General features: G+C 43.8%; 1 protein-coding gene and 1 pseudogene across 2 annotated transcripts in view; one reads left to right on the top strand and one right to left on the bottom strand.

Annotated features, from left to right (window-relative positions):
- The window catches only part of Maco1 (macoilin 1), a 64,055-nt gene extending 55,696 nt beyond the window's left edge, over window positions 1-8,359 (top strand). The window contains exons 10-11 of one of the 2 annotated variants that reach the window (XM_004850610.3): window positions 2,787-2,961; window positions 7,899-8,359. In XM_004850610.3, the coding sequence (XP_004850667.1) occupies window positions 2,787-2,961; window positions 7,899-8,101 (378 nt within the window). In that variant the 3' untranslated portion in view covers window positions 8,102-8,359. The remainder of the gene's footprint in view (window positions 1-2,786; window positions 2,962-7,898) is intronic. The other variant, XM_021263084.2, reaches the window with a different exon arrangement.
- Window positions 8,360-13,760: 5,401 nt separating this feature from the next.
- On the bottom strand, window positions 13,761-14,509 carry LOC101698363 (transcription initiation factor IIA subunit 2 pseudogene; annotated as a pseudogene).
- Window positions 14,510-16,430: the final 1,921 nt, after the last annotated feature.

Here is a 16,430-nt window from a genome sequence, read left to right as displayed (position 1 = left end):
GACATGTTTTACATCAGGATTTGGCTCACTGTAGATTTATATAACTTTTTCAGGTTTTGGGCCAGATTAGTGTCCTTTGAAACTCACACATCTCTCCTTAGCCCTAACACTTAGTCTAATGCCAAGAACTGACTCCTCTGGTTGGCTCTTGGGCCCTGCAGACTGTAGTTCTGAGCTGTCTATGATGAGGAAATGTGCCAGGGATATGGACATAGCCAACTTTTTAGCCTTTGTATTTTAGCCACAGATTTGGCATCAGCTCTTCAAAGTGACATTTGAAATTAATGTCATACAAGGCCAGAGATCTAGCTCAGTGGTGCTGCCGCCTGCCTTGCAAGCATAAAGTCCCTAGTTCGATCCCTGATACAAAAAAAAAAATTAATGTCATATGGGGCTGGGGATTTAGCTCAGTGACACCATGCCTGCCTCACAAGTGCAAGGTCCTGAGTTCAATCCCCGGTACCGGAAGAAAAAAAGAAAAAAATGAATGTTATGTATTATAAAGTTACAGTAATTTGAATTGTGTGGTTCTGTTTAAAAAATTTCTGGCAAGTTAGTGGAGTAGAATGTGTGACATGGAGACATAGCCTAAAGTGTGTATTAAAGCTATCCTCAGACAGGAAAGGTGAGAATGAGTCAGGAAAAGGCTCTGGAATAGTGGCTAACTGGGAAAAAATAAAACCAGAAGCTTATCAGCTAACACACAAAAAGAAATTCCAGATAAAGGATTCAATACAGAAAAAAAAAGAAATGGTTTGGTTTTTTTTTGGTACTGGGGATCAAACTTGGGTCCTTGCACTTGTGAGGCAGGCAGCAGAACCACTGAGCTAAATCCCTGGCCAAGAAATAGTTTTTTTAAAAGCCAGATGAAAACATAAAATTTATTTGATCTTGAAACAGAAGCATGTTTCTGAATATGAAAAACAATGGAAGCCATCACAAGGTGAAACAAAAAATCAGCTGGGGAAGATGCAGATACTTTAACAAATACAATTACTACTCACAGTATATAAATCGCTAATAAAATTAGTAGGAAAAGCTCATATATACAGAGAAATGGACAGTGGACACAAACAGGTAATTTACAGAATAAATACAAGTGACTGATAAGAATATAGTGTATATCTTCATTAATCATCAAAGACATGCAGATTAAATTTAGAAATCATTTTCACCTGCAAAATTGGGAAAGAATTTTTAAATGATAATATCAGTTTTGGTGAAGATGCTACATAATAGGCCTCATGCATTGTTGATGGAAGTAGAACATTCTAGAAAATATGTACTTTTGGGGCCAGGGATTTAGCTCAGTGGTTCTGCCGCCTGCCTTGGAAGCACACGGACCCGAGTTCGATCCCCAGTACCAAAATAAAAGGAAAATATGTATTTTTTAAGATTTCACTTTTTATGAATCTAACACTAAGGTAAATAAAGATCTCATCGTTTCTTGGCCTTTTGGCTAAGATCAAGTGATATAAAGATCTCACCAATGATATACAGAGATGTTCAATGTAGTAGTATATAGTATAAATGTAAAAACAATGGAAGCAATCTTACCTATGGGAGATTTTTATTTAAATTATACTATATATACATGCAGGAATATCATATGGCAATTAAATTTTTTATTTCCAGCCCAATGTGCTGGCACATACTTGTAACCCACCATTCTGGGAGGCTGAGGCAGGAGGATCACAAGTTCAGCCTGGGCAACTTAGTAATTTAGTGAGACCTTGTCTTAAAATTTTTCTTTAAAAAGGTCCAAATGGGTAGGGGTAGTGGGAGGGGCAGGGGAAAGGAAGGAAGGGAAAGGACAAATGATGAGAAATGGAAATAAAGTCTTTGTAAATAGGGAAGGGTGGAGGGCATGAAGGGAGGGCTAGGAATGGGAAAAAAATAAGAACCAAGATGCATTATGTAAAGGTACAGTTCTCAGTGAGAAATGTAATTGTGTTGTATACCTACAATGTACCAATAAAAGAATTTAATAAAAAAAAAAAAACCAAAATGAAACAAATAATAATAAAAAAAAAAATTTTTTTTCTTTAAATGGGGTAGGGAGTGGAACTGGGTATATAGTTTAGTGTGAAGGCCCTTGTTCAATCCCCAGTACAACCAAAAAAGAAAAAAAGAACTCAAATATATACTTACTGGCTACATTACCAACTGTTATAAGTTATATTCTACAATTTACCTTATCAAAATAATGAACTTCGTAGCGGGGGGTAGAATTAAAACCAGGGCCTCCTGCATGCTAGGCAAGCACTCTACCACTGAGGTGTATTCCTAGCCCCATTTTTACTTTTTTGTGTGTGTGCCAGGGATCCAATTCAGGACCTTGCACTTGCAAGTCAGGCACTGCACCACTGAGCTCTATCCCCAGCCCCCCACTTTTAGTTTTTACTGTTGGTTAAGAGGGAGATTTATAGCAAATTTGACTACAGAATTACAGCTATATTGCAAGTGGCCAGCAAGGAAAAAGTTCTCTGTTTCTGAGTTAGGCTTTCAAAACAGTGTTTGATTTGGAGGCAGACTCCGCATTGTTATCAGACACATGCCCCACACAGTCAAGTGATTGTACACTAAATGTTTCTGTGAGTATATCACCATACAAATACATTGGACACTTGCTCTAAGTAGTGAGTTCTAAACCCATGAAACACCACAAGTCTATGGTCTATTGACTACATCATGAATAGTGGGATTTAACTTGTAATTTCAGGCTAATTTATAGGCATCAATGCCAAAACTACCTTGTAGCATTGCTGTCTTGATGATATTGATAGGAGCTTCGGAAGTATAAGGAAAATGAAAAGGACACTGAAGTGTTAATGTCAGCCCTCTCCGCCATGCAAGACAAGACACAGCACCTGGAGAACAGCCTGAGCGCAGAGACGAGAATCAAGCTGGACCTGTTCTCTGCACTGGGTGACGCAAAGCGACAGCTCGAGATTGCCCAGGGTAGGGGAACAGCGGGAATGGGGGAGGGGAGGTGACGGGTAGCAGGGACTAAGAATGCACGGGGTTGAAGAGAGCCCACCTCCCCTTACACCTCCGAACCAGAGTGCATTTCCATTTTCTTCTTCAAGTGGCTTAGTAAGTCCCCACCATTGAAATGAAGGAGTCAGCACATTGATTCATGCTGCAGACGTATTTTGAGACAAAAGTATGTCAAGTGCAAGGCATATAGAGAAGAGTGCATTTCTACCTTCAAGGAGCACAGTGTTGTTGAGGAAGTAGAAAACTGCAGTCATCAAATGGTGCGGGTGTAGCAATGTACATGAAGCCTGTGAGAACACAGAGAAGCAGGGATCAAACCAGTCTGGAGAGTTGAAGAGGGCTGTGTCCCAGAAGAGCTGGGACCTGACCAGTGAGAAGTAGTTGCCCCAGTGAAGAAGCAGCGTGGGAAGGGGATGAGGGCCAAGAAGCCTGGCTTTGCCCAGCTGGAGCAGTTGAGGGTGAGTCTGGAGAGCAGGCCAGCCACTCGGCCGATGTTTATCAAGACCTACTGTATGCTGGGTGCTATGAAAGTCCCTGAGGATTCAGGGATTCAGCCCTGGCGAGGACAAAGGATGAATAAGGCAGTAGGGAATATGTCAGATGGCCATTAAGTGTGATGATGAAAATAAAGCAGTGGTGAGGAGGGGTGTGCGTGTCTGTCTGCTCTTTTCACATGGCAGGCACAGAAGATCCCTTAATAGGGAACATGAGCAGAAACCGAGAGGGAGAGAGTGAGTGAGCCATGTAAGTAAGCTGGAGGAAAGCACTTCCGTGGCAGGGAACAGCAAATGTAAAGCCCTATGGTAGAAGTGGGGAGCGTTACAGGTTCTGAAGGATTGTGGCCTATGGAAAGAACTTGGGACTTTGAATGACATAAGGGGCTGTGGAAAGCTTCTAAATAGAGGCATGGTATGATAATGAAAACAGATCTGAATTTTGTTCCAGAAAGTGATTAACTGTGTAATTGACTGCTATAGAAACTCAGTTGGCCTAGTGCAGTGGTGGCAAACCTATGGCACACATGCCACAGCGAGCTGTTTGTATCATTGAAAGCTCTATTATGTTTTTCTTCTAATGTAGGAGTTGTTTTTTCTAAACTAAAACCTCAATGTTCAGGTTTAATTGCAGTGTTAGCACTTTGCAATAAATAAGTGGGTTTTGGGTTGCAGTTTAGGCACTTGGTCTCTAAAAATTCGCTATTACTGACCTAATGGATAGAAAAGAATATTTCAACAGGGACTTACAGAACAGTCATATACTAGGCTCATGTAGATTTTATCTATCAATATCTACCTACTAGAAACAAATTTAAAGATTTATTTATTAATCCATTTAAAATATATTACATGTTAACATAAATAATATTTTTATGAAAAACAACTATATTTCCAGAGCAAAAATAATCAGAAAAGTGGCATTGTTTTACATTGAGAAAAGATCTCTAATTTCTGTTTTAATGGAAGATATTCTTGGTTCTGTTCTGTTTCTACATTCATTCTGTTGAGATTTCACACTCCACTTAGTTTCTAGATGACCCTACTTAATGCTCATTACAGAATGAGCATGAAAAAGACAGTGGCTTAATATTATTGTGAAAGTAGTTTAGATCCTGTGGAAGCCTGACTGTACTTTGAGAATTGCTGCACAAAGATGAGTTGGGCAAAAAGATCTGCCATTAGGTAAAGGCTAGGGCCTAGAAAGGACAAAGGAGAGGTCAGGGAGAGCTTTGTGAAGGAAGGGACATTAAGTAGGCTTTGAAGGATGAATTCTGAGACCAGAGAATGGCAGGGAAGAAGGCTGTTACATGAGGGAGTAATGTTAGCAAAGGAAATAAGGTACTAAGGTACTGGGAATATCCAGGTGAGCAGTCAAATAACAGCCTCAAGCTTGAGGGTTGGAAGAAAAGAGTGGGAGGTTAGGAGAATGATGAATGAAGCCACACTAGAGAACATATTCTCTACATTTTTCGGAGAAAGGGGATGATATGTTCTGGCCTCATTCTGGAAATCATCAATAGCAGTGTGAAACATGAATTGGAGAAATAAGATTGAAGGCAGAGAGGCCAGTTGGGAAGCCGTTACTGTCTTCTGTCTAAGGGGATAAAGATAGCAAGGGCATGTTCCAGACAGCTGAGTTATGGAGAGTGGAGGTACCTGAGAGAGCAGGAAGAATCAAGTTTCTGGAACCAAGGAAGGAGAACAGAACAGCTTTAGGGTATGAAAAGTAAAAATGAGGGCCGGGGATTTAACTTAGTGGCACCACACCTGCCTCACAAGCACAAGGTCCTGAGTTTGATCCCCGGTACCAAAATAAAAAGAAAAGAAAAGTGAAGATGAGTTTGGTGTTGGATGTTTTGGTTTGTGGTAATCCCCAGATACCCGCCTAAGAGGTTCATCAGTCGGTGGGAACTCAGAGAGACCAAACCCCCTTGGGGTAAAGGGTGAGGTTTAGAAGTTGTAAGAAGTTAGTAAATCCACAGGACTGGCTGGATGACCTAGATGACTGAGCTAGAGGTGTTGAGCATCAGGTACACTTTCTGTGGACTCTGGGAAAGGCATTTAACAAGAAGTTCCTGAGAATCCTGCTTTAAAGCTCAGCTTCAGCCCAATAGTGGGCTTTTTGCCTGCCTGGCTCAGCTCCCTGGGGAGTAGTGATCCCTGTGCTTCATCCCAGCTTACTTGGGTTTGCACGCTTGGAAAATACTCCCCCTGGAGTGAAGCAGCACCTGGTCTCAGGAGCCAAAGGGATTTTGGCTCCCAGCACAAGCCCAGGAGTCCTAGGTGAAAGAAAGGTCTTTTCCAGAGCTCCTGGGACGTTTGGATGTTCCTGATTAAGGAAATCAAACTTAAGTGTGCATGGGAAAAGGTACAGTGGCTCTTATATCAGATGCCCTTAGGTATTTTATTCATCTGAAACTTATTTTGTTCAAAGAGAAGGAGGATGTTTGATGCTTACTTGAGGCTTAGGGGACCTGAAGGGAGAGGGAGCAGTTCCTTTCCCCTGCTCTTCGCTGCTGCTTCCCCATGGCCTCCCTTCTCTTTCCTGCCAGAATATTCTAATAAGAACCGAACTTTGTAATTCAAATCAAACCCCTTGGTGCTTTCCCCCTTCCTTTCTGTATCATTTGATTCATTCTAGTCACAAAATGACTTTCACCTCTGCTACATCCTTTTAAAATATATGCCACCCAGCCCTCACATTCCAGATAGACTGTCATCTTCATAGGACCCATGAGCAGTCTCAAAATAAGGGCCACTCACATGCAGCCTCTTTTTACTCCTAAATGTTCTTTCCTCTCAGACACAGGGAGCCACATAACATGATAAAAATTGCATGGGGTTTGGAACAAAATGGTCCTGGGCTTAAGACCTGCTCTTCCTCTTTAATGAAATGATTTTGAACAAGACACTTAACTTGTGGAGCCTCTTGTGGACTAGACACTAAAGGGATAACAGTGCGGGGGGGGGGGGGGGGCGGAGACACAGTCTGTGCCTTCATGGAGCTCATGGTCCAGCAAGGAGATGATGGACACAGATCATTACTGAAGGAATATTTGTAAGAGACACAAGAATGCTGTAGGTTAGAGTGCGGATTCTGCAGCCAGACTGCATGGACTCAAACCCTGGCTGTCTCTGCTGCTATATGCCTTGAGCAAACCACGCAACCTCTCAGTTTCTACATCTGTAAAATAGATGATGATAATAATTCCTACCTCTTAAGATTGTAGAGAGAAAAAACTTATTATCTGTAAGCACTTAGAACATTACCTGGCATGTGTGAAGCCTTATGTGTTAGCCATTGTCATTGTTACAAAAAATAAGGGACAGAAAGGAAAGTTCAAGGTGTGTTGAGAATCTATGAGTTGGAATTGCTTTAGATGGGAAGGTCAGGGAAAGCTTTGTTGAGGAAGTAGAAACAACCCTCAGGAGTTAGAAGGGGCTGGGCATGGTGGTGGAGGCCTGTAATCCCAGCACTCAGGAGGCTGAGGGAGGATTGCTGCTACTTGGAGGCCAGCTCGGGCTACATAATGAGTTTAAGACCAGCCTGAGCTACATAGCGAGACTTTGTCTCAAAAAACAAGAGAGAGACAGAGAGAGAGTCAGAGGGGAAAAGAGTACAGGAGAAGCCTGAAAAGGGAAGGGAAGGGACCTGGAGGCAGTGGAGCTGCTTGGGTCACGAAGCTCTTGCACAGTGAGGGAAGAGTGTCCTGGAAGGCCGAGTAGGCTAACGCTGCAGCCAGCCACTGCTAGCTGGGCAGTCAGCAGTGAGGCAGTGTGCCAAGAGGCAGGGTGAGCGATCTGGGTCACTTGAAAATCCTACCAGGGAAGCAATCCCACAGCATCTTCTGTTTTCTGTAAGAGATCCGGTATGACTGATTTTCAGGCTTCAGTTCTATATCTCTTGGTCTGATACTCAGGAATAGGCCATCCTCCCAGGAAGGAATTCCAGCTCAGGAGGTGGAGCACTAGTTCAAAACCAGCACCCTTCTTCAGGCTCCCATAGGTGATCACCACTTTCAAAATATGGCTCCTAGAAAGTGACTTCTTCACTCTAGTCACACCTACATAAGCAGAATCCCTCTTTACCTCTTAAGCCAAGGGGAAACTGGGACTCACGGTGCAGTCTGGCCTGCCACCTATTCTTGTACTGCTGTAGGCTAAGTAAGAGTTGTCTTTATATTTTTTCATGGTGAGGGGGACGGGACTATGATACAGAATACGATCCACAATGCCTAAAATACTGTTTGGCCCTTTACAGGAAATTTGCCTGTCCTTATAAACCACTGACCTTAGAGTGGTTCCTGCTGAATTGAATGAATCTCTTCAGGGGTTGGCTCAAGAGGTCATTGTGTTCTGTGAGCCCTCCCTCTTCACTAATGGCAATCTTTGATCTTCCAGGACAAATCCTTCAAAAAGACCAGGAAATCAAGGACCTAAAACAGAAGATAGCCGAAGTCATGGCCGTCATGCCCAGCATAACGTACAGTGCTGCCACCAGCCCCCTGAGCCCTGTTTCCCCCCACTACTCTTCCAAATTTGTGGAGACCAGCCCCTCTGGACTTGATCCCAATGCCTCTGTCTACCAGCCCCTGAAGAAATGAAGGCCAGCTGTGTATTTGCCCAACCATTTGGTTTACCAAAAGGCCTCACAAAGCAGTGTCTCTGGCAGTCAAGATAAAAAAGTTTATATTGTATTTTGTGGGACTGTATATGTTGTCATTTTTAAAAAGGGGGGAGATAACATCCAAGTCTGATTAGAATTGCCCATCAATTGTTCTTGTAAATTTTTTAGAAGACCTCACAGAACTTTGCAGTTTATTTTTCTCGGCCAACCCATTAAAACCATTCTTGGATTTCAAGTAGCCAATTTTGCCTTTTATGCATTCTTACACAGTTTCCTCTTGAAGGAAAAAAAAAGCAGTTTTTGCTTTTCAGCCTCTTGTTTTCTTCTTAAATAAGCAAGCAAAAACTGTACATTGGATTCATGTGGGATGATAATGAAAACTTTTAGAGTAAAAGGGTAAAATAACAGCTTTGATTTTATAACTGCATTAAAGAAGATGAATATCGATATTACAGAAAGCAAAAATTTATTACTCCTCCAAGGACCAAACAATTCAAGGAACATCATTTAAGCTAAGGAGAGACTTAAGTGACAAGACTAGCTGTAAGAATGTAACAGGGATTGTGTGAAATATTTATATTCCCATCCTTGTGTTTAGTCCTAGAAAATTGCTACCAGCAGTCTTCTTCACAGTGCCTTGGGAAAAGACATTTCAAGAGGAAACTTATACTTTAAACTGTTTTCTCCTTTTCAGTCACCTATCTTTTCTCTTGTTTCGAGCTCAGTGTGGATCCTGCTGTAAAACTGGCGGGTAGATGGGCTGTTCTTAGCACCGTGCCTCTCTTCCATTTCCTTTGATAGAAAACACCTGATGTCCTACGCTTGCCCCCAGGCAGGCAACTTGGGGAGGGAGCTGGGTGGTGTTCATGTCCAAGAGACTGTAACAATGGCTAATAAAAGGTGTGGTCTAGGTTTTCCCCCCTCATTTCATTTAACTATGCTTTCTCCACCTTTCATCATCTTCTGTTTGACAACTTGAAAGGAGTTTGACTCTTCCTCAGCTCTTGTGCCAAGTAGGGTTTTTTTTAAAGACTTTTAAACTCAAAACTGCACAAAGATACTGGTTTCAACTGTGTATTATATGTTAGTAGAAAAGTGTTTGTACAAGCAACTTTTGGAAGTATTTAAAAATCAGGGTAGGGTGGGGGGAGGGCTTGGGAGAGGGGGCAAAGCAAGATTGTGTTTGGAAACTAGGAAAAATTAAATAGATTGCTTTTGCTTCCTTGCCATGGGTTCTGGAAGGACATGGTCCTAAAATTTCCCGTTAATTGGCATGTATGTCTTCATTTAAAGCAAATTAAGTAGGACAAGCAAGTCAGTAAAATAGCAGTATTAAAAAGAATCATCCTTTTAATCACAGGTCTTATTTTGGAATTTTAAAAAAAACTAGCTTTAGCCAGGTGTGCATGTTGCTGCCATTTGCATTTTTGAATCATCCTGTGTAATTGTCACCATGAAAGTGTTACTCAGAATTGTCAGATTTTTTTCATCTTTGTGCAAAAAGATAAAAAATTGTCACTGACTTTGTGTTGAGGTTTCCCCCATTTCGCTGCCTTTGGGACACTATTTTCGTTAAATACTTGGTCTTGGCTGCATTCTTTTTTTTTCCCCTGTGGGGTTCAAAAGAATAAACATTTTCTTACTGATAAAACTAGTTTTCTGCCTTTTTAACTTCAGGAGGGCACAGCAAGGTAGATGGTCCTGAGTGGGGCTGAGATGATCACTGCTTTGTTGTCTCCCCATCAGATAGCAGTGCCCTACACAGCGGGCCCACTGGGCAGGGAGCAGACACAGGGTCTGGGAGATGCCTATCCAGGAACTGCAGTTGGTTTGCTAGCTACTCTTAACTTAAGACATATCTGTTTTCATTCATGTTCTCCCCACTTCCCCCTTCTCTGGCATCTGGTTACAGCCAAAGCTGTCTTATTTTCTGGTATAGCCCTCCTTTCCTAAAACAGCGTTAGGGATGGGACTAGGGGGTCATTGGTAAGATGTTGAGAGCAAGTTTACTTTGCCATGTCATATCCTCTCCCATTTTCCAGAATTTTCTTTGGCTATTTAGTGACCAGTACCCAGTTGGGTTTCCTATCTGCTACAGATCCTGAACTGACCTTCAAGGTAACCCTTCCATCGTAATCCTTTATTTTTAGAAGCTTTGACTGTTTTCATCTTCTGAGAAGCCAGCTGCCTCGCTTGGCCTGTGCTTTCCTCTCTTGGCCATTGTTACAATTGATCTTGGCATGAGTTTTGGAAAATTCTGCCCCTGGCACCTCACCCTCTATCCTTGTTGCTGTATAGCCTTTCTGAGTCTTGGCCATGAAGGCCTTTGCAGACACCCATACTCAGTACCATGAGCAGAATTCCTCAGAGAAATGCCTGGGCTTGGCTTGGCTTGCCTTGCCTTCTGCCTTCGCCTTCCCTGAAGGGCTGTGTCTGTCTGGAGTGTTCTCATTGTCACATTCTTTTCCACCAAGGAAATCTCCAGTTGTCATCTTTGTTATTTTAAGCCCATCATAAAATGGCTCTACATCTTAGCACATTATAATTTATTACATGCCATAAAGCAATGTTTGCCATTCTAGATGATTAAATATTTACAGGAAGAATGGGCTGTGTTTTGACTGGTCAGATAAAACCTCTTTTTATTGACATCTCCCACTTTCCAGAAGGAAATAGCTGTCATATGTTCATCCTCCCTGTGATGATCTGAGCGATCCTATAAAATGAGAACAGTTTGTTGTGGCTCCCAGCCTGAAGGAAAGGAATCGTTCTCTCTCCTACCATCCCATTTCCACATGTTCACCCATCTATAATATTCCAGGCTCTGGAATGCTACTTGGGAGAGCTGAACACTTCTAACTGCTACCATCATATTATTGCTTGAGAAATTCACCAGAGGCTGCTGAAGAAGTAAACCAGAAATCTAACTTGAAGCCATTTCTGTGAAGCCAAACTAGAAAACTGTTTTCAGATGGGCCATAGTAGACAGGCTAGGTTAAAGGGCCTCTGAGACTAAACGCCTGGGTGTATGTGACTGTCAGTGCAGTTTACCCCTGACCCTGTTTCTTCACAGGCCTGGCAGCCCTTGCCAAAGGCACCACTGTCTAAGAGACCTACTCTGCTCTTGTTTATGCAGAGTCTTGTGCCACAGCCAGGCCCTGCTTGTAGACAAGGCAGGGAAACTGCCTCCAGCTTTGCCCTTGCTGTCTCTGACTTCTCAACGTATCGGACCTGTTTCCTGGAGGAGTCTTGTTCCTTATCCTCCCGCTTAGGAGAGATGCCGTGGAGATGGGTGACATGATGCAAAGAGCACTCTGGAAACAACCCAGGGCCAACTCCCAGGTGGAAGTTTAGAACAGCATCAGGGAGTCATGATGAGGACAGGGCTCTGGCTAAGAAGTCCTGCTCCTGGAGCTTAGCTCTGTCCCTCACAGCCCAACTCCTAATCCCATCTCCTCAGAAGCATGGTCGGCAACTTCAGACCAGCACCACTATCCCATTAGAACCAGAATCTCAGTCTTCCCCAGAATCCCCTCACCCTCATCTGAATCTGCAATTTAACATCTCCAGGTGATTTGGTTGCATATAGTTTTAGAAGCCCCATCTGAGCTGACATCCCTCACCTGAAGACTATGGTGTCACCTTCTTCTAGTCAAGAAAAAGTCAGTACTTGGGCTTTAACCTTTTAAGAGCTTGATGAAGGGGAGGCATGCAGATGAAAATCTCTGACATCTTATACTTAATATTTCCTCACCATTAGAATATAAGCTCTATGAGAGTCAAGATTTTTGTTTATTTGCTGCTATAACTCTAAAATATTTACTGCTACACCGTAGGTGCTCAATAAATAATTATTTGTATCTTTTTTTTTTTTTTGGTACCAGGCATCGAACTCTGGACCTTGTGCTTGCAAGGCAGGTGAACCACTGAGCTAAATCCCCAGCCCCCTCAATAACTAATTATTGAATGAATAAGGTCAATTAATAGATGAGGCATCTTAACTGCATTGGAGCATTTCTGTAATAGTACTGCTAGAGAGACAAGTCTAAACAATAGTTTCTGGAAAGAGGAAGGATTTGAAGTAGCATATTTACTACGACATCTCCCACCTGCCAGACTTTCTCTACAAACTCCTGGTTGATTTAGCTAGGTGTGAAGATCTCCTAAGCAGCTGGATGCCCTGTGAATAGCCCATCTTCTGTCTGGGAGCTCTTGCCGCAGGGGACCTGCTGGGGGCCTGTCCATTCTTCAGCCCACTAGAGCCTTAGACCTGACTTCCCCAGAGCTGGCCCCACACATCGAGAGTGAGTGCGGGGATCTTACCTGGACAGTAATCAGATTGTCAGACCTCTCCTTCAGGAAGGTATCTGGCTGGATGGCTGTCTCAGGATCTCCTTTTGTCTGACCGAGGGGCCCACACTTCCTTTCTCTCTGCTCTCCTTCCTTGGGCTCAATTTGAGGGTTTCTGCTTTCCAATTTCAACATTTGCCTTACTTCCTCTGCCTTTCCCTGAGGTTCAGGTCTTAACATCCCTTTGGGGTGGATTTTCCGGGTGCTGGATCACCCTGCTGTGATGGACACCTCTGATTCCTCTCCTTATTCCCAGGCTTAGCTACACATGACAGCACCTTTTAAACCCTGACCAAGAAATCTGGGCCAGTTTAGTTGGGAAGCTGCTCTCTTCTGTTCTACTCTTTTCCAGGGCCACAACCTCTAGACACTTCAAAGTGACAGGGAGGTGGAGCTAAGTGTGGCAGTGACCCTTACCAGGCCTTCCTTGGCCTGGTACCAGCAACCCCTGCATCCCCATTCTTTGAGTTCCCTCTCCTGATTGTGGCTGTGGGTCTTGATCAAGAACGTGGTTTTGCTCTCAGAGGCCTATGCTTTTGATACTATGCTTTTGGTTCCAGTGTGCTACCAGGCCCATGCTGATTTAGAACCATGGTTCTCAAATCTTAGGTTTCATCAGAACAGCCAGAAATAGCCTGTTACAACACAAAGCACTGAGCCCAGCCCTGAGTGTCCGGTGCACAAAGTGTGGGGAAGGCTGCGATTGTAACAAGTTCCCAAGTGAGGCTGGATCCTGGGCCCCAATTTGGAGAACCACTTGAAGCCATCCCACCAGCTGCCACCAGAGGGCACATGCGACCTCCTCCAGAGGGCCTGTTTCACTTCCAGCCACCAGCTACCTGTTCTCTGGACTACAGAGGCTCTTCCCTAAAGACTTCTAATTGGAGTGTGATTATTATTAGGAAGAAGAAACACAGCCCTCACAAATGAGGGGGTTCTGCAAGTCTGCCTGATATGCGAAGAGGTCAGCCTCGTGGAGGTGTTAAATCTCCTGGCTCTGGAGAAAAGCAAACAATTGTTCCCCCTGGAGGTTTCTTGGGCCTCCCTCGAGCTGAAGCAGAGACCTCTTTCAGAACATCCCAGAATCATTCTAGTTAAGTGATAGGTGAATTTCATTTTCTACTTTATACTTTATTATATATTCCCAAACTTTCTACAATAAACAATATTTTATAATACAAAACAATAATGATTGCCAGGGATTTAGCTCAGTGTGCCGCCACCTGCCTTGCAAGAGCAAGGTCCCGAGTTCGATCCCCAGTACCAAAAAATAATAATAATGATGATTTTCTTTTGAGGTTTAAAATAAGTTTATTAAAGAGTGTTCTCGGGAGGGTGACAACTTTGATTTGTCATTAAGAAAAAAATTATGTTTCTTCATGCTTTGTAATAAAGGTAATGTAAGAGGATAGAGTTATAAGCATTTTTCTGCCAGAATTCTCTGATAGTATAACACAGTGTAGTCATTTCGGCAATGCTAGAATAAATTTTTAAAAAGTCTCTTCTATGCTTCTCTTCAAAAAGCGATGAATAACAGGAGATGGCATCAAAAAGCTATTTTTTTTCTATTCATTCTGTAGTATTGGAGCCAGTATTTTTACCATCGCACACTACAATTTTCAGTTTATCCATTTTAATAAGTTTTGTTACCTCTCTGAATTCAACATCGTTCAATACAAAAGTCCACACATTATCGCAGAACCTGTATGTATTTAGAGAGCCCCTGAAACTGACTCTGTTCCTGACCCTCTGAGCCAATGCTGAATTTATAGCCTTATTAAACTGAAGTAGAACTTGGAGGGCAAGTTCGGGGGTGATCTGAGACTGGTTGAGCTCATCTAGGCTTTCCTGAAGACTTTTCCAAGGTGGTATTTCTGTATAACTGATATGCCATGACTCAGGAGGAAGAAATTACTTTATTTTCAGGCTTGCATTGATATCTTATTTTACATTTAACTTCTGGCTCCTCCAACAGAATATAAGCTTCGTGGATTTTTGTCTGTTTTGTTCACTGAAGTAAACTGGGCATCTAGAACAGTAGCAGTCCCTGCGGGAGGCGCTTCCCAGCTGTGGAACGCAGCACAGGAGCGGCCAGGGGGCCACAGGAGGAGCAGCCTAGCCGACCACCTCCTCAGCTGCCGTGGAAACCGCAGAGCGGGGATCGTGACCTGGAAGTGCTCAATAATAATGATTTTAAGACACATTTTAAATGTAAGTAAAAGCCAAAACAGTTGGTGCGGTGACAGGTGTCTCTAATTCCAGCCACCCAGCAGGCTGAAGGAAGAGGATTGCAAGTTCAAGGCCACCTTGGGCAATTTAGTGAGACTCTGTCTCAAAAAGGCCTGGGGGTATAGCTCAATGGTGGAATGCTTGCCTAGCATGCACCAAGCACTGGGTTCCATCCCCAGTACTGGAAAAGGGGTGGGGGTGGGGGGCAAGAGAGGATTTGGTGAGCAGCTTAAGAGTATGAAAAAGCCCAGCTGTATGTGCACCCCTGTTGTTGGCCATGCTAGGGTACCTACCTGGGGTGGAGCCCAGTGGGTCACAGCTGAATGCTCAAGAAAACAAAGTTAGGGGCCAGGGATTTAGCTCAGTGGTTCCGCCACCTGCCTCACAAGCACAAGGACCCAAGTTCGGTCCCCGGTACAAAAAAAAAAAAAAGAAAAAGTTAGGATCAAGGAAGAGAGCGTTCCCTGTGACTCAGTTTGTCATCTTAGTGCACCTGTCACTGGGGCCCATGGCCCAGTGTGTTTGTAGTCAACTTCAGTTATTTCCAAAGGCCAGGTGGACGAGAGCACCCAAAGTATTAAGGCTTAAGAGACTATAGCATGGGTTCCTATTTAGTCGCTTGCAGACATATGTTGTTTGATAAGCATAGAATTTCATATATTTGAACAAACATTTAAAAATTGGAAGATTTCATGTTATCTGGAATTTGGGGTTTTCTGTTGAAAAATCTGAAGGGCTGGCATTCCCCCGCCAACACACACACACACTGCACCATGTGGGGGAGGTGGGGCAGTGAGTCTGTGCCCTGGCCACACACCAGGTCACCTGAGGAGTTCTGAGGAATGCCACACCTGGGCCACTCCCAGAGAGCCAGGCTGACCTGGGCTGGGAGGAAGTCGAGCATTGCTTGTTTTAATTCTCCAGGGGTTCTAACATGCTGCAGACTTGAGAAAGTGGCACCTAGGGGGGAATAAGAGAAACCTTCACCTTGGCTGGGGCCTGGGACCTCAGAGGATGTGCATGTGTGTTTGCTGGACCTGGGGCCAGGACTTCAGGTGTGCAAACTGGCCAAGTTGAGATGTGACCAGAACAGGGGTCTGCTGTCTCCCCACTTTTCTGTGGAGACTCTTCCTGGTTCTTCTGGTCTCTGGGCCTTGTCCCAGATTCCCTTTGTTACCCACATCTGACATGCTGATGTTTGCCCATGTCAACTGCTAATCCTCTGGTTTTCATAAAGAAGTTTTGTGAGCATACCTCTGTGGCTTGTATGTGTTCTCTCCTTATCTGAGACTTTTTTGGGGGGCGTTGAGGGCTCTGGGCATTGAACCCAAGACCTTTGTGCTGAGCTACATCCCCAGCCCATTTTTATATTTCGAGACAGGGTCTTGCTCAGTTGGCCTCCAACTTCTGGACTCAGACCATCCCCCTGCCTCAGCTTCCTGAGTAGCTAGGACTGTAGACACATGCCACAGGACCCTGCTTTATCTGTGGTTTTTATATGGCAAGCCATAGAAACTGACTGTAGCCTGTAAGCTCAAAGGGGCACTAAATAGAAAGGGGTAGAGTGAGCAGAAGGCCGAGGAAGCCAGCTGGGGGACAAGGCAGCTAAGCACGGGGACTGTCTCCAAACCAGGCACTGCCCAGCAGGCTGGCACTGCCCCTGGAGAGTCCATCCCCAGCCTCTTAGGAGTCAGAGTCCTCCTGGGAGGCTGCAGTAGATATGTGAA

This window comes from Heterocephalus glaber, unplaced genomic scaffold, assembly GCF_053883595.1.
Source record: "Heterocephalus glaber isolate CG9 unplaced genomic scaffold, H.glaber_assembly_v1.0 deba00001452, whole genome shotgun sequence".
Lineage (NCBI taxonomy): Eukaryota > Metazoa > Chordata > Mammalia > Rodentia > Bathyergidae > Heterocephalus > Heterocephalus glaber.
Note: the sequence above shows the minus strand (reverse complement) of the source record. Positions and strands in the feature narration are given on the sequence as shown.